Source organism: Bos mutus, chromosome 25, assembly GCF_027580195.1.
Source record: "Bos mutus isolate GX-2022 chromosome 25, NWIPB_WYAK_1.1, whole genome shotgun sequence".
NCBI lineage: Eukaryota > Metazoa > Chordata > Mammalia > Artiodactyla > Bovidae > Bos > Bos mutus.
This window is the reverse complement of record NC_091641.1, coordinates 9,122,626-9,147,200: the sequence shown is the minus strand read 5'-3', so window position 1 is coordinate 9,147,200 and position 24,575 is coordinate 9,122,626. Positions and strand designations below refer to the sequence as shown.

The window sequence follows — 24,575 nt, the reverse complement described above, 5'->3', positions numbered from 1 at the left end:
GACCCTTCCCAAGCCCAGCCCGTGACCCTGGGCAGGGTACCTTGGCTGTCCGAGAGGGGCTCTTTGACTCCTTCTGTGAGCAGCTCAGGCCTGCAAAACACAAGAGGGGCTATCACTAAGGCCCCTCGAGGCCTCCCCAGCTCTGCCCTCTGGGCCTCAGTCTGTACATCTGTGCGATGGGCCCTCCTGATTCCGGACAGTCCAGGTCTGGGGTCCCCGTGCCCCAGGCAGGGTCCTGCCGACAGATCTGGGGGTGTGAGATCCGGCAGCTGTGAGGATCCAGCCAGGAGCGAGATCTTGGTTCCCCAACCAGGAGTTGAACCCGTGCCCCCTGCATGGGAAGTTCAGAGTCTTAACCAGGGGACCACTGGAAGTCCCAGGTTTTAGTATATTCAACGAAGTTGTTCATGCAGCCATGCTTGGGTGCATGCTAAGTCGCTTCAGTCCTGTCCGACTCCTTGTGACCCCATGGACTAGCCCACCAGGCTCCTCTGGAGTCTACGGTTTTTTCCAGGCAAGAATACTGGAGTGGATTGCCATCTCCTTCTCCAGGGGATCTTCCCGACCCAGGGACTGAACCCACATCTCTTAGGTCTCCTGCATTGGCAGGGGGTTTCTTTACCACGAGCACCATCGGGGAAGCTAATTTCAGAACATTTACATCTCCATCCAAAATGTACCCTTTAAAAAAAAAAAAAAATGTACCCTTTTTAAAAGTAAAATTAGTAAGAAGTGGCTTTTTTTTTTTTACTAATATTCTCAATAGTATTTTTAGCTAACTTTTTAAAAGGAGGAATACCAAAATAAAATAAATATATTCAAGTGCTCAATCTCTCTCTTCCAATTATCTCCTACAATCACCCCAACTAGTCCTTAATCTTAACATCCCAAAGGTCCCACTGGACAGTTAATCACTCTTTTCTACTTGAATTATTTTTTCCGCTTGGCATTCAGGAAACTGGGATTACTTAAATTCATTTAAAAATCTGGTGTATATATATACATTTATTTTAAGAAATGAACTCCTGATACTGGCAACCACATGGATGAGTCTCAAAAGCCAAGTGAAAGAAGTCAGACCCAGTGAGATGCACAGTGCATGATGCCATTTATATGACATTCTGGAAAAGGCAAAATGACAGAAAACTGATCAATGGTTGCCGGGAGCTGGGGTAGCCAGCAAAGGGGCACAAGGGAAGCTTCTGTATCTTTTTGAAATTTTGTATTTGTTTTTTAAATCTTTTGCTTATGCCACAGAGCATGTGGGATCTTAGTTTCCCAAGCAGGGCTTGAACCTGCGCCCTCTGTGTTGGCAGCACAGAGTCTTAACCACTGGACCACCAGGGAAGTCCTGCTTTGTATTTTGAACGTAGTCATGTGACTGTACGAGCTCGCCAAAAATCAAAGAGCTGCACATTTAAAAAGGGTAACATTAAACTTCAATAAACCTGATACTAAAAAAACCACAAAGAACTCCAAACCATCTTGATTGAGTGTGACAAGCCCTTTGCTAAGCCTTGACCTTCAGGGCCACCCTATAAATGGTACAGTGTGCCCCACCTGACACCTGAGCAGCCTGCCCAAGGTCAAGGGGAGGAACAGGAAGAGCCAGACTCAGAACCACGAGTCTGGGAGCCACCCAAGTACTTCCAGTTCTCAGTCTGAGGAGATGGATGAGGCCAGTGGCCCCCACGTGTTATGTTCCTCCTGGATGCTGACAGCTTCCCACGTTCTGTCTGCCCCCCGACCGCTCCCTTGTGTCTGAGCCCCGTAATGCACCTGCCATCTCTCTCTGCAAGGTTCCCCCACACCGCAAACATAACAAAAGTCAGAGCCAACTCTTACATTGTTTTTTTTTTTTAATGTTTTGGCCATACTGTGCAGCATATGGAATCTTAGTTCCCAGACCAGTGATCAAACTGGTGCCCCCTGCATCAGAAGTGTGGAGTCTCAACCACTGGACTGCAGGGAAAGTCCCTCAGCTCTTGACTTTGACCTCCAACCTCATCATCGGCATCTTGGAAAATGGCATCACCATCATCCTAGCTGCTCAGTCCCCAACCTTCAGTCATTCAGCCCCTCTTCCTCTCACACCCACATCGTATACATTGGCAAATTCTACCAGCTCCATCTTCAAAACATTGCCTGAATCTGATGACTTCTCGCCACCGCACCTTTACTGAGTCCAAGATGCCACTGTGTCTTCAGGGCCAGGTACAGCCTCCTTACCGGTCCCACCCTTCTCAAAACCGTCCAGTGAGTTCTCATTACATGTGAAATAAAATCCAAACCCTTTACGCCAGCCCAAGACCCTGTATAATCCAGCTCCTTCTACCTTTTGTGTCTCGCCACTCACACTCTTCTCTGGCTCAATCCGCACCAGTTACACTGGCACCTTGCTAGACTTGAGAGGCACAAGCATGTCCCTGCCTCAGGGCCTTGGCACCTGTCATTCCCACTGCTTCAGTGCTCTTCCACCAGATATCTGCAAGGCTTGCATCATTAGGTCTCTGCTCTGATGTCCCTTCCATCGAGAGGTTCCTCCTGCCCCTCTCTGCCCCTTTAACCTGCGTTACAGCATTTATCTCTACCTGATATTATATTGGGATTTTATTTGATGAGGTCAGCCAACTCAACAGCAGGACTCAGTGGCATTCACTGATGCATCACTGCTGGCACATGGTGGGCACTCAAGGTACATTTGTGGAAGGAAAGAATCACGTATCCACTATCTGTACCTGGAATACCACCCTCCCTGCTTAATCTGATGCAAGCCAGGCTCCACAAGAGCTCCCTGCCCTGCACCCCAATGCCAACCTGCCACTCTAGGCGTGAAGGACACCCCGAGTCTCCCAATTTGGGGGCCATCTACTCCCATGGGCAGAGCAAACCTTTAAATATCCCCTTTCTTGTTACTTTCAACCAAACCAAACCTAAGTTTACAAGACATCCCAGGAACACAGAGAAGAGCGAAACAGGTCACCCCCAGGCCCTCCCTCCTCTTTTAAAAATTCAATAGCTGCCTCCATCTCCTCCAGAGGGACTTTATATCTCAGTTGGGCACACAGGCTGGATACAATGGAGCTCCTTGGGTCCTCGCTGATGAAAACTAGATGCTTGAGGAAAGAGAAGACACCTGAAATGCCAATGCCCGATTTTCCAATCCAGGGAAAATGGGGTATTGTCAGTTCTGATGCCTCCAACCCCCAGAGGATGCTCAGAATGAGCCAGTAGGCGTATTCCTGTCTTACATCCAGGCAAGCTGGGGACTGCTCTCTTGGGGACTGAGAGGCATCAATCTGGTTGCTTTAGGTCCTTCAGGCCTCGGCTGGGGCTGGGCAAACTTGTACCTGCACGATTGAGGCCAAACTTCATCTAGTGCCCTATCATCAAAACAAACAAACAAACAAAAAAAACGCCTTCCCCAATCTAAAGAGGAAAACAGCTACTTGGCACTTCTCCTTGGTGCTGGGTAAGCCTGAAGTGGCTCCTGTGGACCCTGCTGGGCCTTACCTCTTGATGACAAACTGGATGCTGTTGCTGGCTTCCAGGATCTTCCGGAGCTTGGCGATCCCAAAGCAGTTGGGCCTGCGGAGGGAGATGCCTTCAGGCAGCCCCACCACAAACAGCTCCTCTGGGTACATCAGGAACTTGGAGTAGGGCACCTTGACAGGCTCCGAGATGCCAATGGCCTTGGCTGCAGAGATACGGCTGCTGTAGGGCCATCCAGATCTACGGGGCCACGAGCCTCGATTCCCACCTCCCATGTCTGCATGGGGGGGCCGGAGCCCTTTTGAAACTTAGCCCTCAGCTGAACCTTCCTGACCCTCCTGAGAGGTTAAGTACTGTCAGCCTCAGTCTTGTGGGTAAGCAGCCCAGAGCCCAGAGGGGATGTGATTTGTCTCAGGTCCCAGGATCCCTCAGGTCCCGGGGATGGGAATCCAAGTCAGCGGGACCCTCAATCTTACGTTCAGTCCACGCCCTCATGCCCTGGCAGCGCAGGAGAAACCACCGACAGCTGGTGAAACCTGGTATCGGCTCCACCCAAGTCCACTCGTCCCCGTGCTGCCAGAAAGGCCCTCTGGAAGGTCCCTCTGCCACCATAAATAACCCCAACCCCCTGTGTGGCCCAACACCATGCCTCGTGAACTGGAGAGATCTGAGGCCCAGGCCAGGCACTACCACTTACTAGTCGGGGGGCCTCAGACAAGCCATGGCACTTCCCCAGGCCTCGATTTCCCTCATCTGTAAAATGGGTATTAGGACACAGGGATTTTTGTGAGACGGGATGGGAGAAGGTGTGTGAAGCACCTTGCCAGCGCCTGGCCAACCACAGAGGCTGAATGAAGAGTAGGCTTCTCCCCTGCCTTTCTAGTAGGAAAGATCTTGCCATGCGTGCATCCTCCTGAGGACCCTGAATGAGGGTGTCTGTGGGGGACAGAGGGGCAGTTACAGCTGACACAGCGGCCTCTCCCAACTGAGGCTAAGGCAGACCATGAGTGTGAGTGTGTTGATGGAGGAGACAGCAGTGCTGTGTTTCAGAGGGTGGGGTTCTCCAGCAGTGCCTCAGTCTCCCCAGGTGGGATGTCTGGAGCTGAGGAGGGGGCTGGGCAGCAGCCCCTACAGTGCCCCAGCCCCCCCGGCTCCTCCCTGTTCAGGGAGCAGCTGGGCCGGGGGCCGGGGGGGTCAGTCCCTCTGATAACAGGGCAGCTGGAGGGACACCCAGATACCCCCAACCCTGCCCGGCTCCTTGCTCACCGTATCGCGTGTTGAAAAGCAGCTCCACCTGCTTCCGCAGAGGCCGGATCACATCGCCGTGACTGTCTGGAAGGCAAAGGGCAGTTTGCTGAGCCTCCCCAGCGGCAGCAGGACCCTGCTTCTCAGCTCGTGTCCCAGCTCTGCTGGCACCAAGGATGCTCTACGCTGAGACCTTGGAAAGGGGAAGGGTGGTGATGGCAGATAACCTCTTTCCTCAGAAGTGGCCTCTCTGCAGACAGGTCCACAGTTCCTGCTTGCGAAATCGGGTCTAGGGCATCACCAGGCCTGAATGGAAGGTTCTGAGGCCTAAGGATGACTATGGGACTTTCTATGTGAATGTCACTCTCGACCAGCACAGTGACTTATGTATGTATGTATGTGTGCTCAGTAATGTCCAACTCTTTGTAACCCCCTGGGCTGTAGCCCACCAGGTTCCTCTGTCCATGGGATGTTTCAGGCAAGAATACTGAAGTGGGTTGCCATTTCCTCTCCAGGGGACCTTCCTGACCCAGGGATTGAACCTGCATCTCCTGCATTGGCAGGTGGATTCTTTACCACTGAGCCACCGGGAAAGTCTAGTCAAGCACAGTGACTTAACTAGTGTGTGTATACTAAGCCTGCAAATTGAGTGTGCTGCCACCAGATGGCAGTAGACATCTGTTAAAATTTCAGAGTTACACTCCCCACTTTTGGGATTGGGAAAGAGACACTCCCCTCCTCTGACACCCACTCATTCCATTCCAGGGGCAGACACAGCCCCATCCTCACCTTGACCTCCCTGCCTGTCCTACTCCCACTCTTTGCAAGCTGGGAATGAGCCATGTTCCTGAGACTGAACATGTCTACTGGACCCAAAGCCAATTTTGTGCTTTCAGGCCTCAGTTCGACTTGTTCAGGAAGACTAAGCTCAGACCTCAGCCTTAAAAGTTTTCTGGAAAGAAGTAGGGTGTATATAAAACAAAATAAGAAAGTCTTACAATTTCTCTTACCAGGAACAGCTGCTCCTACCTCTGACCACGTACCTCCTAGTTCTAGAAAACAGGTCTATAAACCTCCCAATTCAAGTAGCCTATAGGACACCCACTCCCAAACCCGGTGTCTGGAGAGAGACAAAAGGGAGCTGTGGGACAGGGGAGGGGAGGAGGCCTGGGTAGGGAGGGAGAGAGAAGTGGGAAGCGGACAGTGCCTCACCCTCCACTGGCCTTTCCTCGGGCCGAGGGTCCTCGCCGGCGCCTTTGTCTGAAAGAGAAGAGGGAGCCATGCAGCCACATTCACCATCTCTGCACCTCCAAAGTGAGGTCGGACAGGCAGGGAGTGCAGGCCAAGACCGGAGCACGGCACAGTGACCCCGAGACGGGATCAGGGACCCCAGTTTTGTACAAGCACCCACCCTCGCCTCCACGTGAGCTTTCGAGACCTGACACCTTTGGGATGCGTGGCCTGGAGACCAGCCCCACGCCACCCCATCCTTCCTTCCACTGCCTCCAGGCTCTGCTCCAGGAACAGAGGAAACACAGCAACAAGACAACGCCTGTCCTCCTGGCGTGACGCCAGACACAGCACGTGATGTCAGATGGCAGTGACGCCATAAAGACAGACAGAGGCACAGGACTTCCCTGGGGGTCCAGTGGTTAAGACTTTGCCTTCCAATGCAGGGGTTGTGGGTTCGATCCTGGATCAGCACGCCCACACGGCTCATGGCCAAAAATCCAAAACATAAAACAGTAGCAATATTATAACAAGTTCAATAAAGTTTTAAAATGATCTGTATACAAATAAAAAAAAATCTTAAAAATGGAGACGGATAAGGGGATGGGGATGTGAACCTATCTAAGGTCATAAGGTTCCGGGGCCTCTGACAAGGTGACTTGGCCCTGGCAAGGACTCAACCTTGTCCCCAGATGTGGGTCCAACTGGCAGCAAAGACACGGCACAGGGAAAAACACGGGAGGTTAGGGCTTAGGCTGTAAGCGGGATGGGGGAGACTGGCCTTGGGGGGCACCGGGGAGAGGAATACATGGGTCGGATCCAAGTGTCCAGGAAGGAGAGGGACACAGGCAGGGAGAGGGGAGCTGTGCCTGTGGGAAGGATGGCTGCAAACTCAAGAGAACGACAGATTTTGGCAGCAAGATGAGATACAAGTGCAGACAGGAGTCGGGTGCCGGGGCAGGACCTTCATCAGCAGCGACTCTTTGGTGCCAGCACTGCAGGAAGGCACAGGGATTTTCAACGCTTGAAACAACTGGAAGGGAACCGCGGCTTAGGAAGCTTGCCCTGTGTTGCCAGGTGCTGTCCCACGTGGAGCCAACCCTTGGACGGCCCCTTTTCAGCCCACAAGGCTGGGCCGAGGAGGAGGGGTGGAGCAGGTGGAGCCCGGGTCTGCTCTCGGCCAGCTGGTGGAGAGGATGCTCGATGAGAAGGGACGCAGGGACTCCCGTGACAGGGAGAGCTCCCATGACGTGGTCAAGGCCCCATTCTCTTGGTGCGGGAAAAAGGGAGCCTGCTTTTCAGATCACCAGACGAGCTGGAGCCTTGGGGCTCAACCCTGAAGGTTCTGGAAGGTTTCATTTCTGCTCAGCCCCTGATTTTAAAAGGGCCAGAGCTTTAGGACTAAACTTTCATCAGGGAAACAGGTACGTTGTGGGCAGTGGATGCTGGGCCCACCTGACTCCGCCTAGACAGGCAGTTCCAAGATGACATCAATTCCTGGAAACAGTGATGGAGGGTGACCAGGCGGATCACCAGCCCAGCCCCCAGCTCCACACACAGCTCCCCGCTTCCTGTCTTCTCCCTTGTCCCCTCCCCTGCTTCTGTCCCCAGCCTTACCCAGGTGCTGATCCCCAGGGCAGCCCCTAAAAAACACCCCACACGCTAGGCTCCATCTCAGAGACTGGTCCCCAGCGAACGCAACCCACAACACACATCCTGGGGTTGTGACTTTCTCCTGTGCGTTTCAGCGCAGTGTTCCAGTCTGTCAAGGCCATGGGGAACATCCTTCTTGGACGGATGGACCATTCCTCCCCAGGGATCTGCAGTCTGCATAATCTTGCTGCCTAAGGTCTCACCAATACATGTTCAAGGAGGGACCGAGCCCTCCAGGACACTGGGGGAAATCTTCCCCCAGTGGAGGCTGGGATCCCCCTAGAGCCCCCTTTTCTTGCTTGAAATTCAAATAACTTTTTTCTTTTTTCTTGGCAGTGCTGAGTAGCATGTGGGATCTCAGTTCCCCGATCAGGGGTCAAACCCCGTGCCCCTTGCATTGGGAGTGGGGAGTCTTAACTACTGAACTGCCAGGGAAGTCCTCAACTACCTTTCATTTAAACTGAAAACACTACTTAAAACTGTGTTTAGAGTCGAAACCCTTTTGTTTATAAAAGTCATAAGGAGCTTCTCCAGCCAGCCCAGGGTCAGTTGGAAATGTTGATGGCATAATGAGTCGACCCACTCCTGTGGCTGACCCCACACGGCGTCCTTTCTGAGGGCTCACGGTCGCCCATGTAGACATCCGTCCCAGAACTGTGCCTGGGACTGAGGCATAGTCCACCTGTCTTTGCTTTGGGCAAAACCTCATCTCCAAGTCTGTCGTCAGCTCATCTTTGTCCGCCGTGACTTCTCACATCCTATAGACAGCGGATCGCAGGTATTACCTGGAGACCCATTCACCCACAGCAGACCTGGGGACCCTCGATACCTCCTCCTGCTCTGGACTCCCAGGTCCAGGTCACTCTCCTGTTTTCCAGCCCGTTTTTCCTGACAGGGAAGACAGAAGCAGACGAGCAGCAGAGACGCTCTGCCTTTATTCTGTCACCACCCATCTGGGCCCGTAGGAAGCCTTCTTATTTATTTTTCTAGTCATTTGTTTATTTTTGGTAGGGGAAAATTAAAAAGTGCAGCAAGGCATACAGAGCATGGTAACCAACCCTCATGGACCCACCAGCCGGAATGAATATATGTGAGCATGTCATATTTGCACATGATTTTTTAAAACATTAATAAAACATTAGCGATACTATTTTTACATTTCAAATTTGGAAAAATGCTATATTGTCCATATCTTTTTGCACTTGCTTCTCACACTGAACATGATGAGCTTTTTTTTGCACTGTTCATTGAAATACACCTACTATGCTTTTGCACAGTGTCCTTAATAACACCCCCTCCACCCCACCAGTCCCCATCCCCCCATCAAGCCCACACTTGACATCACACGCAAGGGTAACAAACTCCAGCCCTCTTCCTAAAGTTTCCTGCCCTGGCCCAGCAGCCCTTGTTACAGAGTTTTCCAAACTCAAATCATTTAAGGACTAATATAATTTTCCACCATATCTGGAAACCTCGTATAATTTACTATTTGTCTTTCTAATGACTTACTTTTCAAAAATGTTAACTATGTGTAATTCTTTTTTTTTAATTAAAAAAATTTTGGTTATACCTCATGGCACGTGGGATCTTAGTTCCCTGACCAGGGATTGAACCCACAGCCTACGCAATTGGAAGTGTGCAGTTTTAACCACTGCACCACTAAGGAAGTTCAAATTCTTATTCCTTATTACCTATGATAACATCTGTTGATAATGGTTGGAGCCGAGCGTGTGAGATTCATTACATTATTCTCAACTTTTTGTGGTTTTGAACATTTCTGAAAAACATCAGGGGGAGAACTCCACCCTCCCCCTGCTAATCTCCACCTGCCCAATCATTCCTCTTGTCTAAATTATCACAAGTGTCTGTCTTTCTCTCTAGCCCTCTAGCATCTATTCTCAGCTCCCACGGTCAGAGTGGGTGAGTGTGCGTGCTCAGTCATGTCCGACTTTTCTCGACCCCATGGCCTGCAGCCCGACAGGTTCCTCTATGCATGGAATTCTTCAGGCAAGGGAGTGGGTTCCCATTCCCTCCTCCAGGGGATCTTCCTGACCCAGGGATCGAACCAGGGTCTCCCACACTGCAGGCAGATTCTTTACTGTTGGAGCCACCAGGGAAGCCCCGTAAACACTAGACTGCCAGGGAATTTCCCTATTTCCCTATTGCTTTGCTTACTGTCTGTCTTCCTGCACTGGCATGTCAGCACAAGGGTGGGGGCTTTGCGGTCTGTTGGGTTCACTGCTCTGTCTCCAGCACTTTGCATGGCACCTGGTACATAATAGGTGCTCGATAAATAGTTACTGAATAAATGAACAAATTTATCCACATGGGAGCTCCTGGGAAAGACAGAGTAACCAAGCTGAATATAACTCAGAGCCTAGTTCAAGTTTTCAGAAAGGAACCTAGCCTGGCTGGGGGAGTCAGGCATATACTGAGTTTCTTCTAAGGGGGGCAGTCAATACCCAGAAAAATCCCAGGGAGGTGGGTTCCAGCCCATCTCTTTTCTGTTCCTGTTAGTTGCTCAGTCGTGTCTGATTCATTGTGACCCCATGGACCATAGCCTGCCAGGCTCCTCTGTCCATGGGATTTCCCAGGCAAGAATACCGGAGTGGGTTCCCATTCCCTTCTCCAGGGGATCTTCCCCACCCAGGGATCGAATCTGGGTCTCCCACGCTGCAGGCGGATTCTTTACTGTGTGAGCCACCAGAGGAGCCCAGCCCGTCTCTTACCAGTCAGCATCTCCATCCCGTAACCAGAATCTTCTGAGGGCAGATGTCCAGGCATCGAGTCTGTCATTTCCTCAGAGGCTGGGGAAGGGTCTGGAGGCAAAACTCCACATGGTGAGAGCATCTTCTGTCTGTCCCACCCTACCGTGGTCCCCAGGGACCCCCAGCCCTGCACACCCCTAGAGCAGGACCCTACTGGAAACCTCCCCTTGGACTCTGGGAGGGTAGCTGTGCCAGGGGTCAGCGGGAGCCCAAGGGGCCCGGAGCCCTGGATTTACCCCATACTGACCCTCCAGAGGCCAAGGACATGCCCCACTTCACAGACGTGGAAACTGAGGCCCAGAGGGATCCAGGTCTGGAGTCAAACTCAAATCTTATTTCAACGACCTTCTCTATTTTTTTTTTTAAAAATTCTTTCCATTCTATTTACTTTTTGGCTGTGTGGCATATAGGACCATAGTTTCCTGACCAGGGATTGAACCTGTGTCCCCTGCACTGGCAGTGTGGAGTTGTAACCACTGGGCCACCAGGGAAGTCCCTCTGATGACCTTTGCTTCTCCCCACTCTGCCTCGCAAATCCCAGGGAATCCAGGCCAGAGACGTGATGGCTGTGGGGACCTTAAGGAAGGTCGGAGCAGAGACCTGACTCCCAGCCCAGAGGGCAGGGATGGCTGCAGAAAGCACCCAGAATGCTGCACCCTTTCACGGTCAGACCAGACCGAGAAACAGTGGCCTGGAGACACCTTCTTGGCCAGGGCAGGTGCTAGAGAGACAGAGTGGGTCAGCCCAGGAGGGGACGTGTTGGTTGCAGCGGTCCCAGGGCCTCCGTTTTGGGAGCTGCTCCATCTCTGAAGGTTCAGGTGTGGGCGGCAGGATCAGCCCTTACCTGGGACGGTGACCTGGATGATATCTGGATCCTCTGGCTCGATTTTGATGGGTCTCAGCCCACCCAGCTCCCCGGAGGTTCCTGCGAAACGAGGAGGAGATGAGGGATCCGGTCATGTGGGGGCACGAACTTGGCCCGGTAAGGTAGGTCACTCCTGAACACTCCCCTGTCTGGGACTCGTTAGTAGCGCCAGAGAAAGTCAAGTCAGCTCTGGTGTCTGATCTATAGGCAGATGCAGCATATACACCTGGCCACTGAGACTGGAATTGCCAAGGATGAGGAGGCAGTGGTAGAATCCTACACAAAGCCACCACATCCCACGTGCCCCTCCGTGGCCCCCAGCCTGCTCTGCAGCTGGGAAGGGGGGACAGTGGTGAGCAGAGGAAATTCCTTAGTCCTCCGGGAAAGACTGATGGGGGAGGAGAAGGGGACGACAGAGGATGAGATGGCTGGATGGCATCACTGACTTGACGGACATGAGTTTGAGTAAACTCTGGGAGTTGGTGATGGACAGGGAAGCCTGGCGTGCTGCAGTCCATGGGGTCGCAAAGAGTCGGACATGACTGAGCGACTGAACTGAACTGAACTGGGCTCATAGTCTGAGCCTGCTTCCTGCCCAAGGCACCCACCGCTCCGGACACATGCAGTGGGTTCCAGCTCCTCACCTGGCCCGCAGTCTTCGGAGAGACTGCTCTTGTCTGACCTGTGGGAAGGAAGTCGAGAAACGACATGGCATCACCCCCTGTTCTCGCCCTTTGAGCAGTCAGGGGGCCTCAGTGGCTGCCAATCCAGAACACACCCCTGATCGCACCGGCTCCCACCCCGTCGCCCAGGACAACAGTCTCCTGGCTGCCCCGGCCAAGGCCCTGCTCCCTCTCCTGGGGTGACCTACCAGGCGCCCACCTTGCCCACCTGCTGGCAGCTCCTGAGGCCTGGGTCTGGCCAGTCTGGGAGCCCCACAGCTTAGCACGGGGTGGGGGTGTGATCAGGGCTTGCTGGGGGACTGAGCTGTAGGGACCACCAGCCTGGAGGGGGTTGGGGGCTCTGGCGGGGGCGGGAAGTGAAGCTGGGGAGGGTCCTGGGTTGGATGATTCAGTTCATTCACAGAGCACCGTCAGGGCAGAACCAGACCAGACAAGGGACTCCGGGACAGATGGCCCATCCCTGGCGCCCAGGAGCCCAGGGCCTCCGTGCGGACATTGGTGAAGGGTGACCAGGCCATGAGCAGAGTGCAGGGCCTTGTGGCCACGCAGGGCAGACGCCGGTCTAGTCTGGGTGGCAGGGAAGGTTTCTTAGATCCCGAGGGTTGACAAGAGTCCTCTGGGTGAAAGAAAATCGGCAGAGTCTCTGCTCCTTCTGGGTCCTTTTAGAGTCTCCCGGGCCCGCAGTGGGGCGGGGCACACAGTGTCTATGTGGAACGGCCCTGTGTGGGGTGTCCAGGTGGAGGGAGCCGGCCTGTCCCTGCTCCTCCCCGCAGAGGTGGGGTGGGGACGGCGGACGGCCTTACCGGGTGGTCCCAGCCAGATCCAGGACGGCAGCACGGGCCACCTCCGTAGAGGCGTCCTCTGGCGGGCTGGCCGGCTCCAGCTTCGTGGGGTCTTTGGTAAACTTGTTCCCTGGTGGGGAGAGCCAGGGAGGGGCAGGGTAGTCAGGCAGGAGGCTCACCAGCCTTCTCGGCCTGGGGGGCCGCCTGGGGGCAGTTGCTGGGGGGCACCCCTCACATGTGGCCTGGCCTCCGCCCCTCCCTGTGGTCTCCGTATCCAGCCAAGCTGGGAAGGGGTCCAGGGAGAGAGACCCCTCCTGGGACGAGGAGTAAGGATGGCAAGGATCTCAGAGGACTGGGCAGGAAGGAGAAGCTGGAAATGACCACCCTGACCGCACATGTGCTACTGGGGCTCAGGGAGCCCTTGGGAAAGGGGCTGAGTCTTCCCAAGGCTGCACCCCAGGACCACCCTCTACATTTAGTTATCCCAGGAACCCAGAGCACCAACCCAGAGGATGGAGCTCTTACCATTTCACGGATGTGGAAACTGAGGCCCATCTGACCTTGCCCAAGGTCACAAAGCTGGGGGGAGGTAGGGACCCAGATATATTGCACCCCAAGATGCGAGCTCCCTTTGCAGTACCCAGCAGAGCCCACCTCTTTTTCGTGAGAGGCGCCCGCCCACTGCTCAAGGCCTGGGCACTTGGGTTTGCATCCAGACCCCGGAGTTCACTAGCTGGACTTCAGGGAAAAGAACAGAACCCACTTAAGAGACTATTGAAAACTAAAAGTTAAAAATGCTAACAGCTGAGGAGAGTACCTCTCACATGTTCGCATTTGACAATATCTGGGGCTGGGTGTCCTGATGGTCTGTCTGCACCTGGGAGCTGGGGGCCCCCATGTCTGCCCCAGAATGCAGAAGCCACCCCCAGGCTCCCTTCCCACACCAGGGTCTGGTGTGATGGCAGCTCAGGCACTCAGGGGCATCAGCTTGGTGGCTTTAGAACAAACTGGACAGTCCCCACACATACCTGTGAAAATTCGCTCGTCGAACATCCTGGGGAGAGAGGAGAGACGGGCATGAGAGGGGAGCCGGGCTCAGGCCCCCTCTGTGACGGTCACTCTAGTCCCACATGCAGGCTGCAGCTGCAGACCTGGGCACCAGGTTGGCCGCGTTTGGGGCAGGAAAGGGCACGGTCCAGAGGAGCCAGATAACCGCCAACAGCCAAACACCCCAAACCATTTCTCCACAGTCAGGGGAGGCATCGATTGGCCAGGTCCTGGGGGTCCCAGAGGGTCCAACCTATTCATCACAACACCCGGGGGCGTGGGGGCTTCCTACAGACCCCAGTTCTCCTTGGCCACAGTTGCTGGATAACTCACACCTCTTTCCCCCAGGGCTCCACACCCTTTACCCACCAACACCCGCGTCTCAGCGACGGGAGATCCCGATCCCCCAGCACAGGCTGGGCTTGTTCCAGATTGTAGCCTCGTAGGGTGATGCATGGGACCTCTCAGGGGTGTCTCAGAAGCCTACAGGACCCAAGCAGGGAGGGGGTCGGAAAAGACTTCCTGGAGTTGAGGATGAGGAGCTCAGGTGAGAGGCCAGAGGTGGGCCAGGTAGAGACATGGGGAGGGCTGGCAGTTCCACGTGGCCAGCTGGAGGTGTCCTGTGGAAGGTGACCAGCCTGCAGCGCTGTGCCCAGGCAGGTGGTCTCTACCCCATGGGCAAAGGGAGCCTCCAGGAGGGCACGGCACCCTTAGATCACTCCATCAGCACACAGAGAGCGGACTGCAGCAGGGATGGCTGATGGCCCAGGGGCCACGCAGGGACTCCTGAGTCATTCTGATAAGACACCTGGAATTCTTATTCCAGGAAACAGGATGGAGTAAAGGTCGGCAAGGCTAGCTGCCTGCCTCCAGGGCTGCTGTTCTGTCTGCTTTGCTCCCAGCCCCTACCAGAGTGGCCCCCAGCAGGCTGAGGAGCTTCACGCAGCTGGTCGGGGGGCAGGGGGCGGCTGCAGTACAGCCTGTGTGCCATGGAGTGGCTGGACAAGGGGCCAGGGCTTTGGGTACTAAACTCAGGCTGCAGAGGCGACATGGGACAACTGAAGGGACGTGTGTGTATGTTAGGGGCTCAGTCGTATCTGACTCTTTGCAGCCCCACGGACTGTATAGCCCGCCAGGCTCCTCCGTCCATGGGATTCTCCAGGCAAGAACACTGGAGTGAAACAAAAGGGGTTTAAATGAAGGGGGGAATGATTCAGTAGTTGTAGAAATAATATCAGATTATTTCTAATACAACAACCCATACACTACATGAACTACCATGAAAACTTAAACAAGATAAGAGTCTGAATGGAAGATCTTATAGTTTCCAAGGGATTCTGAGAAATTTTTGTGTTCAACATTTGGAAGGCTGTCTACTATTTCAGTTGATATAACTTCTCCCTTTTAAAAAAAATATAGATGTGGATTTTCTGTATAGTTCTGTTATTTCCTTTTACCAAGATTGTTGACTTTTGTGATAAAATTCATACAAGATTTTATTTCTTGGTAACTTTGGCTTATACAACTATCTTTAAACCCTTGAGCAATCTGTATACAACGAAGAGGTTTCTGACATTTATTCTTACACTCATTTGTTTGACTTTAGAATTTAGGCACATTTACTTCTGTTGTTTTGAATCTCTTTAGAGCTGCGTGTAGATAGCTTTTATTTCTGTGCATTTAAAATAATCCATTTAGAAAATATCTACATGGCAAAAATGAGAAGAAATAGAAATGTATTTTTTCATGAACATTTTGATACACATTTCATCAAATTTATTGATTAACCAATTTCTTACACTGGTTATAATCAGTATTTGATTCAGAGAGAGGGAAACATTCATTATTATACTGTATCATCATTTTTATCCCATCCTTTACAAATTACCAAGGTTGGGGCTTTCAAAATTATACTTTTATTATGGAAAAAAATTTCAACTCCCCCAAATCATAAACTTGAACAGAATTGAAGCATTTTTTTAAATTACTTGAAAAGGAAAATGAAAGCTTATTGTAGAATGCTTGTATTTTCTTTTCTCTCTCTGGAACCAGTATATTGCTGGCAGCTATTGTATTAAAAAATAAAATATATTTTCACTATCAAAAAAAAAAAAAGAACACTGGAGTGGGTTGCCATGCCCCTCTACAGGGGAATCTTCCCGACCCAGGGGTCGAACCCGGGTCTCCTGCATTGCAGGTGGATTCTTTACCCTCTGAGCCACCAGGGAAGCCCCAAAAAGGAACAGATGTATGAGTCGAAATACCATGGGACCCAACGGTGCCCAAGGTGGACCCAGAAGGAAATTCAAACAGAGACAAAAAGGTTGGTGACACAGGGCAGAGCCTGGATGGCTGGGGCAGTGAGCCCCCAAGCAAGATGCCTTCTCTTATTCTGAGAGGCCTCGGCTCCTCCGATGCCCCTGGAGGCTCATGCTTGTCGGGGTCCCGAGGCTGAGCAGCAGCTGCAGGGAGGAATTCTGGGGACACCTGCCTTCTTCTCCGAACCACTTCCTCAGCCCCACCCGGCAATGGGAGGCCGCCAGCATTAATGGCGGTTTTATGATCTATGGTCACATTTACTTATCAGGGAGCACAGGGGAGGGGGCTTGAGACCTCGGCCTGCAGTTCCTGGTAGAACTAGAGGCAGCGGGCAGATGACAGGGAGAAGGTCTGATGTGGGAAGCCCCTAAGCCCCTTACTCACATCCATTTAGTCTCCAATCAGTGTTATGAGGCTTGAACAATCATCGGCCCCATTTTACAGATGAGGCAAGTGAGGCATGGAGCAGTTCAGGAACTTGCCCAAGGACACACAGCTGGGAAACGGTAGGGCCATTCAAACTTAGGTTGTCGGCACTGATACACTCAAGTACTCTTTTATATGGAGGGAGATGAGGTCAAGGGAAAGGCCTTGTGTTTGCTGAGCAGCTACTACAGGCCAGGTACGTTAGGTCCATCTCCTCATTTTAGGATGAGAAGAACCTGAAAGGTGGGGCATCACTTTTAAAAAAATATTTATTTGGCTGGGCCGGGACTTATTAGTGGCATGTGGGATCTTTAGTTGTGCAAGCAAATTCTTACTTGTGGCATGTGGGATCTAGTTCCCTGACCAAGGATCAAACCCGGGCCCCCTGTGTTGGGAGCGCAGTCTTAGCCACTGGACTATGTCAGTGGGGGGTGCGGGCACCATTATCTCTGTTTTTACAAATGAAGACACTGAGGCTTAGAAGAGAAGTGCTATTCAAGGTTATCACACAGCGTGTGATTTCAAACCCGGTCTGCCTGATTCCAAGCCTCCTCCTCCAGGAAGTCCCACAGGCTTGCTGCTCTGATGCCACCAAGTCTGTACCTGGAAACAAGTTGTTTTGATTCTCCCAGGACTCATCACAGGAGTGACCATCACTCCTGGGGGCAGGTGAGGACTGTGCCTGTTGTTTCATGAGGTCCTCAGTAGAGCTCAGTGAAGGGCTCGGCCTTCAGGAGGCGCCTGGCAAATACTAGTGAAGGATTAAACGAACTACAGTTTGGATAGAGGGAGATGAAGGTGAGTTATTTGTGTCACAGCGAGGACGCAAATACCACAGTCAGGCATGTAAGGGGTCACAGGGATGTCCTTGCTGCTTTCTGCCCCACCTCCCTCGCTGCTGCTGCTGCTATGTTGCTTCAGTCGTGTCCAACTCTGTGCGATCCCATAGACGGCAGCCCACCAGGCTCCCCTGTCCCTGGGATTCTCCAGGCAAGAACACTGGAGTGGGTTGCCATTTCCTCCCTTGCTACCAGGAGTCAACTGAAGGCAAAGGACCCAGGCAGCAGCAAGAGAGATTTAAGCTAGACAACAGTAGGCACTTCCTGAAAGAAGGGCGCTTGATTTCAATTCACCTCCAGAGTGATTTATCAAGTGGGATCCCCGCCCCAGGGAAGGGGTTCAAAGGGCACAAGAGGCAGCTCAGAGGTGGTCCCCCTGCCACCGTGTGACGGCAGGTGGTGGGGGCGCTGATGGGGGGAAGAAGCCACCTGCTGCCGGAGGGGTAAGTTCTTTCTGAGTGAGGACAGGGGACGGCTTCCAGGCAGGAAAGGGAGCCTTGAAAGACAAGACAGGTGGGAAGGAGGGTGGGGAGCAGCGCCAGGCAGAGGGAAGGGTTTCAGCAAAGGATGGAGACAGGTGAGGCGGCAGGAGCTCAGAGAACCAGGAACGAAGGTGGAGAGAAACCGAGGTGTGTATGGAGGTGGCTGACAGACGACAGCGTGGCACCCTGGGAGCGGTCACATGGTGAAGGGTTCTGAGAGGGGGTCCCCCACCGTTAGAGCTGCCTTTCAGAGTCACCACCCGCAGTGGCAGCGAGATGCCTGCCCAGCTCTGGGCCATGCTCAGCCTCCTCTGCTGGTGACCCCTCCTCTTCCCAACCCCAGCCTCTAACATGGGGATCCCAGGGTCCAATGTGGGTCCTCTTCTCGTCTCACCTCTATTTCTCTCCTCTGCCCTGTGATCCCTTCCTGGACCACACTGCCAACTCTCGAGATTTCTTATAGTTTTTTTTTTTTGGCCATGCTGCGCGGCATGAGGGATCTTAGTTCCCTCACCAGGGATTGAACCCAAGCCCCCTGCACTGGGAGCGTGAAGTCTTAACCACTGGACCACCAGGGAAGTCTGCAACTCTCAGATTTCTATCTCCAACTCAGACCTGAGCTTCTGACCTCTCAGTGGGGCTTCTGAAAATTTCATCTCCTGAGCATCTCCAAGATGAACTCAAGCAGCCACATGGGGGTGATCCTTCTTTCCTGCCCCCCATCTCATTTCCATGGTCCACCCACCAGCACACGCCATCGGCATCACTGCTCAGATTTGATCCCCAATCCAACCACTTCTCTCCCTCCGCGCGTCATGCCAACCAAGCCTGAGGCCACAGCCACCAACTCACACTAGTCTCCCCCAGCAGCCAGGCTGGCATCCAGCAACCCTACAGAGGTCTTTCCCAAAGTTCCAGAACAATTCCATGCTCTCAAAGACAATCCCCACCCTCTGGAACCCCGGGTGTCTGGGCTGCTCACTGAGGTCAATTCTTATGCCCAGATACTGCCCAGCTGGGTGCGGGTGGCCATTCTCAGCCTCCAGGTCTGGCTTAACCTATGGGACCTTCAGAGGCCCCCTGACCACCTTCAACAGGTATTCAGCCCCCCTCCACCACCATTTTTCCTTTCTCCCATGACTCTTTATTTCCTACGCTCTAAGAAATCAGATGGCACGAGTCCAAATTTGGACAAGCACTTCCATCCATCCATCCATCTGTTCCACAGATAGGTACTGGCATCTCGCACATACCAGGGACTGCTGTGGGTGCTGGGGATTCGGCAATGAGCCACAGCCCCAGCTTACAGTCTAGCGCGTCAAACGTGCAAGCAGGCACGTGAGTCCACACGCATGGTGGGAGCGCGCCCCCAGAGAGCTCCCGGAACAGACGCCTGGGAGGGGGCCAATGCAATCAGTGCCGCTGGAGGCAAGGGGCTGGACAGAATGGCCTCTGGCCCCCTCCCTATCATCTCTAACTATTTAGCAGGAAGCATCCCAGGAAGGCTGGCCTTGCCTGGAGACGCTGGCTCGGCAGTGAGTTGAGCCGGGTGTGAGGGCGGGGTCCTCTGCGGGATTTGGGAGACAAGGCAGGGATCGGGGGTGGAGGGGGGAGGGGTAGGTCTAGGTCTAGGAGGCAGGGGCTGCCGTTCTGGAGTCCATCGTGCCTGCCCTCTCCCACCCATCTAAACCAGGGAAACTGATCCTGTGGAAGAGCAGGAAAGGCAGACAAAGTACCAGCAGGCAGGGCCACCCAATGGGAGGCGCAGAAGGCGAGGCTGGTCCATCCCACCCGAGCTCGGGGGGGGGCTCCCCTCTGAAGGCAGTTAAGGGCAAAGGCCTCAGCTTGTCTTCATTGCTGCTGTTTAGAGACACAGTCGGGTCCATCTCTTCTGTGACCCCACAGACTGTAGCCCGCCAGGCTCCTCTGTCCATGGGATTTCCCAGGCAAGAATACTGGAGTGGGTTGCCATTTTCTCCTCCAGGATATCTTCCTGACCCAGGGATGGAACCTGCGTCTCCTGCATCGGCAGTTGGATTCTTCACCACTGCACCACCATGAAACCCTCGGGTCTTCTTTAGGGGCAGGAAAACACCTCTAAAAACTTAGCAAGTGCCCACTTGGGCCAAGCACTGTGGCTCCATTTTTCCACTTCATTCTCAGAAGAGGCCAGGAGGAGGAGGCCACACAACTGTCAGGGAATCCCTTCAATCACCCCACGCCCTTGTCACCGCCCGAGGGCCCCGCTTCATGCCTGTTGTTCCCCCCTGCCCAGGTCTGCCACCCCGGTACCCCGAGCCCAGGCTCCCCTGCTCCCCGACCCCTACCTCTTAATGACAAAGTGGATGCTGTGCCGCTCCTCCAGGATCCGCTTCAGCTTGGGGACTCCGTAGGTGCAGGGGCGCTTGAAGGGGATCTTGTCTGGGATGCCCACGATCTCCACGGCCTCCGGGTCGCAGGCGATCTTCCTGTAGGGGACGGGGACCATGTGGTCCAGGCCCAGGGCTTCCGCTGGAAGGGCAACGGCAAGGCTGAACGCGGGATGGAGGCTGTGGGACATGCGGGGCCCCAGGGCCTGGTCATCACCACCTCCCACCTCCCAGGCGTACCAACCACTCTGGCCACACAGCAGCCAGAGGGGATCCTCCTGAAATATGTCACTCTGCCCTTTAAAAAATGCCCATAGTCTCCCATCTCACTCAGCAGCAGCCAAAGTCCCACAAAGCCCTGTGTGACCAGAACCTCTGACCTGATCTCCCTCCTTTCACCACTCTCTGCTTGCTCGCCCCAGTCTCCCCAGCTTTCTCTTTTTTTTGCCATGTGAGATCTTAGTTCCCCGATCAGGGACTGAACCCGTGTCCCCTGAATTGGAGGGCGGAGTCCTAATCACTGGACCACCAGGGAAGTCCCTCTCCAGCCTCCCTGTTGCTTCCCTAACGCGCCAGGCACACACTCACCCCAGGGCCTTTGCACCTGCTCTTCTGTCTCCTCAGACACTCTTCTCCTGGATCACAATAGCCTTCCTTCCCTCCCTCTCCCCACTAAAGCGTCCTCTCAGCTGTCACCTTACCAGCCTAGAGCAGCCCTCCCATCCCTCCCTAGCCCACCCTTTGTTTTTCATCCCACATTTATCATAACCTGACGTTACAAACACATTTATCTGTGCGTTGGTTCACTGTCTAGGGCAGGGCACACAGTAGCTGCTCCCTGTGTATCTGGGAGTCAATGAGCGGCTTCAGGAAGCTTCCAGGCTCATGCTGGGCTCTTGGCAAGATGCTTCCGGTCATACAGGTATGCCCTTTCCTCCAGGGAGGGGCCCAGTACGCTGCTCACTCGTCAGTGACATAGATGAGATGCCGCTGGAAGCTGACAGCTTTGCCAACAGCAGTGTAGATGGAATCTGAGCTTGGGAAGCGGTTCCTTGTTCTTTTCTTTCAGACTGTTTGGTGTGGTCCTGCCATTTCGGTCATTCACACACCCCAGCTTCTCCTTTCTGCTCTTTTTTAGTATTTTTAAAAATTAATTAATTAATTTGACGGCATCAGGTCTTAGTTGTGGCAAGCAGGAACTTTCCTTGTGATGCGTGGGCTCAGTAGTTGACATGTGCAGGCTTAGCTGCTCCATGGCATGTGGGACCTTAGTTCCCCAACCAGGGATCAAACCCATGTTCCCTGAATTGCAAGGTGGATTCTTAACCACTGGGCCATCAGGGAAGTCCCTTAGCTCCTCCTTTCTCCATTTATTCTCTCACCCAGTAGTTTTGAATGCCTAGTATGTGCTTGATGGTGCTATCATGGGGCCCCAAAGCCTGGAAGACAAAGCTGGGCCGGCTGTCCACTTCACTCGTGCCTTGCCCAAGGGTGTCTCCAGCCTGTCCCAAGGCCCTGCCAGCTGCCCTCTGCCCCTCAGGCCGCCCGCCATCCTGGCCTGGCTCCTCGGGTCACGCCAGGCTTCATCTGCATCCAGACAAGTGCCAGCCCAGACCTGGGCTGCCTTCCCTGCCGTCAGAAACGCCGGGACCCGGGCAGGACAGAGTCCCCGTCCGGGACGCTCCCTGGGGCGCCGCCAAGACTGTTTCTCTGTTGACGCGGCCCAGGTCTGCGTTGGCGGCTTTGGCAGCCAGATCCCACTGTGAAGATCACACTTGGCTCGTTGTCTAATTAAACCCTCGAAATCTCAGCAGCTGTCAAACCATTTCTCTCTCTCCCCCCATTGCCACCGGTTCCCGAGCATCACCAGCCACCCCCCAGCCTTGGTACTTGAGTGATGGGTTCTTGGGTTTTTCGAGTCCATGTGAATCCAACTCCGCTTGGGTTCATCTGACTTACTGGGCCTGTCCTGCCACCAGCCTGGACAGAGACCTGGTTCGCAGAAGCCCCAGCTGCCGACTGCTTGGAAGGGGAGGATGGAGCCCCCATGTACAGTCCTTGAACCCTTGTGTCGCTTCAACCTCTCCTCAGTGGTAGAGACGTTGAGGCTTCCTGAAGGCTGGGGTCCCCTCATTCCTTTTGTTTTTTTCTCTTTGCACCCCCAGCCCCATCACTGGCCCACTTCGCCCAGAGTTGGGAGCTGAAATGGCAGGGGCGAGAACCAGGAGCAAGATCTGCAAGTCCTGGGTCTGTGGGATGCTTCAGGCATCCAGACAACATCCCCACCCACCCAGAGGGTCTCCCAATACTCACAGGGGGCAGCTTCTCCCCTGGGGAGCCAAAGGGACAGCTCAGACGGAGCCCTAGCCTGAGCGGGGGCGAGGTCTCAACCACTTCAACCCCAACACTCCTCCTTGGGTTTGGCCATGGTGGTGGGCCCAGGTACTGGCCTTGGGGACAGGCGCAACATTCTGGAAACATCCAGCACACACAACAGGCTAAAGACTGGCAGCGGCTGTGCCCATGTGGTGAGGGCAGAACCCACCCACTGCAGATGGAGCCAGCCTTCACCAGCTATCCTCTCCCTGCTCCCCCATCCAGCTCACACCTGCCTGCGGAGGAAGGGGGGAAATTCAGTTGCTGAGAGCCCTCTGCAGTACCTGGCCTCGCTCAGCCCCACCCCAACACACCAGCCCACCAAGCCCACGTGACTCAAGTCTCCCCAGCCCCAGGGTGGATCAAAGAACACCTCCTCCAGGAAGCCACCCCTGACTCCCCAAGCCTGGCTCTGAGTCATCCTCCCTTTCTAAGGCCCCCCACCCCTGCATGCTACTATACTCCAGCACGTACTACAGTATACCACTGCGTACCACCGCAGACACATCTTTAGGCACGTGCTGAAGCACCTTGAGACCAAAGCTGGTCTGAGTGCCCGACACAAGGTCGGGGGCTCAAAACGCATTACTGAGAAGTGAGCCAACAGGTCAGTGAGTGGGAACAAAAATGAAGGGAAGAAAGGGGGCTTCCCTGATGGTTCACTGGTGAAGAATCCACCTGCCAATGCAGGAGACATGGGTTCAGTCCTCGATGTGGGAAGATCCCACACGCCTTGGGGCAACTAAGCCCATGCCCCACTACTGGGTCTGTGTCCTAGAGCCTGTGCTCCGCAACAAGAGAAGCCACCACAATGAGAAGCCCACACACCACATCTAGAGAGCAGCCCCCAAGCCTCGCAACTACAGAAAAGCCTGTGCAGCAACAAAGACCCAGCACAGACAAAATAAATAAATAAAACTAAATTTTTTTTAAAAAGAGAAGAAGCAAGTGCGATATGTGATATAGTAAGGACACATGTGATCTTCAACTCTGGTGTGCGTGTATATGTGTGCGTGTGTGTGTGTGTGTGTGTGAGTGTGTGTGTATACTTAGTCGCTTCAGTTGTGTCCGACTCTTTGAGATCACATGGACTATAGACCACCAAGCTTCTCTGTGATAATACTGGAGTGGGCTCCCATTTCTCCTCCAGGGGATCTCCCCGACCCAGGGATCAAACCCGTATCTCCTGCGCCTCCTGTACTGGCAGGTGGATGCCTCACCGCTGAGCCACCTGGGAATCCTTCTGACAAACTGCCAAATCCCTGGAGGGGGTCGTGGGAACTGCAGATGGGTAGACAAGTTGGACAGAAGTGTGGGTACGCTGGGGACCCATTACTTGTGAATGGTGTCTGAAGTAGGGGTGCGGTCTTGGGGGACTGAGCCCTTAACCTGCGGTGGGGGGTTGCGTCTGTAACTATGGGGAGTTAGGGTCAGAATTAAAACAAGATGTAGGGCCCCCAGCTGGTATTCACAGAGAACTGCAGGGTTGCGTGGCATGGAAAACACTGATTTCTGTTGTCAGAAGTGTTGTGAGCAGAGAAAGAGGGTTTTTTTTTTTCAGCCAAGCAGCGGGGGAGAGGAGCCAGCCAGGTGGCTCAGCGGTCATGAATCCACCTGCCAGAAGGAGACTCGGGTTTGATCCCTGGGTCAGGAAGATCCCCTGGAGAAGGAAATGGCAACCTACTCCAGTATTCTTGCCTGGAGAATCCCATGGACAGAGGAGCCTGGAGGGCTACCGTCCGTGGGGCCGCAAAAGAGTCGGACACGACTTAGTGACTGAACAACAGCAAGGAGGGGAGGGAGGCAGTGGAGCCGTCTTGATTTGGGGCTGGTCTGGTTATGGTGAGGTCAAGGTTAGGGAGGACCGGGCAACTCCAGGGCACCTGGCAAGTGGCTGTGGACTCCCAGGGCAGTGCTCTCCCCGACCCCACAGGTGCAGCAGTTCCCCAGGCCCCGGACCCTCCTCTCTGTCCCTGTGGCTCTGGGTGGTGCCCCCTCC

General features: G+C 53.9%; 1 protein-coding gene and 1 non-coding gene across 6 annotated transcripts in view; both read right to left on the bottom strand.

Moving 5' to 3' along the window:
- GTF2IRD1 (GTF2I repeat domain containing 1) overlaps positions 1-24,575 on the bottom strand; it is a 125,641-nt gene that overhangs the window by 45,596 nt on the left and 55,470 nt on the right. For all 5 annotated transcript variants that reach the window (XM_070362258.1, XM_070362255.1, XM_070362257.1 and 2 more), the window contains 10 exons: positions 20,159-20,342; positions 13,747-13,772; positions 12,740-12,848; positions 11,898-11,935; positions 11,233-11,313; positions 10,350-10,439; positions 5,950-5,997; positions 4,759-4,824; positions 3,514-3,697; positions 41-90 (listed from right to left, as the gene is read on the bottom strand). In XM_070362258.1, the coding sequence (XP_070218359.1) occupies positions 41-90; positions 3,514-3,697; positions 4,759-4,824; positions 5,950-5,997; positions 10,350-10,439; positions 11,233-11,313; positions 11,898-11,935; positions 12,740-12,848; positions 13,747-13,772; positions 20,159-20,342 (876 nt within the window). The remainder of the gene's footprint in view (positions 1-40; positions 91-3,513; positions 3,698-4,758; positions 4,825-5,949; positions 5,998-10,349; positions 10,440-11,232; positions 11,314-11,897; positions 11,936-12,739; positions 12,849-13,746; positions 13,773-20,158; positions 20,343-24,575) is intronic.
- TRNAG-GCC (transfer RNA glycine (anticodon GCC)) lies at positions 1,275-1,347 on the bottom strand. The gene has a single exon. It is a non-coding gene; the product is annotated as a tRNA-Gly (tRNA).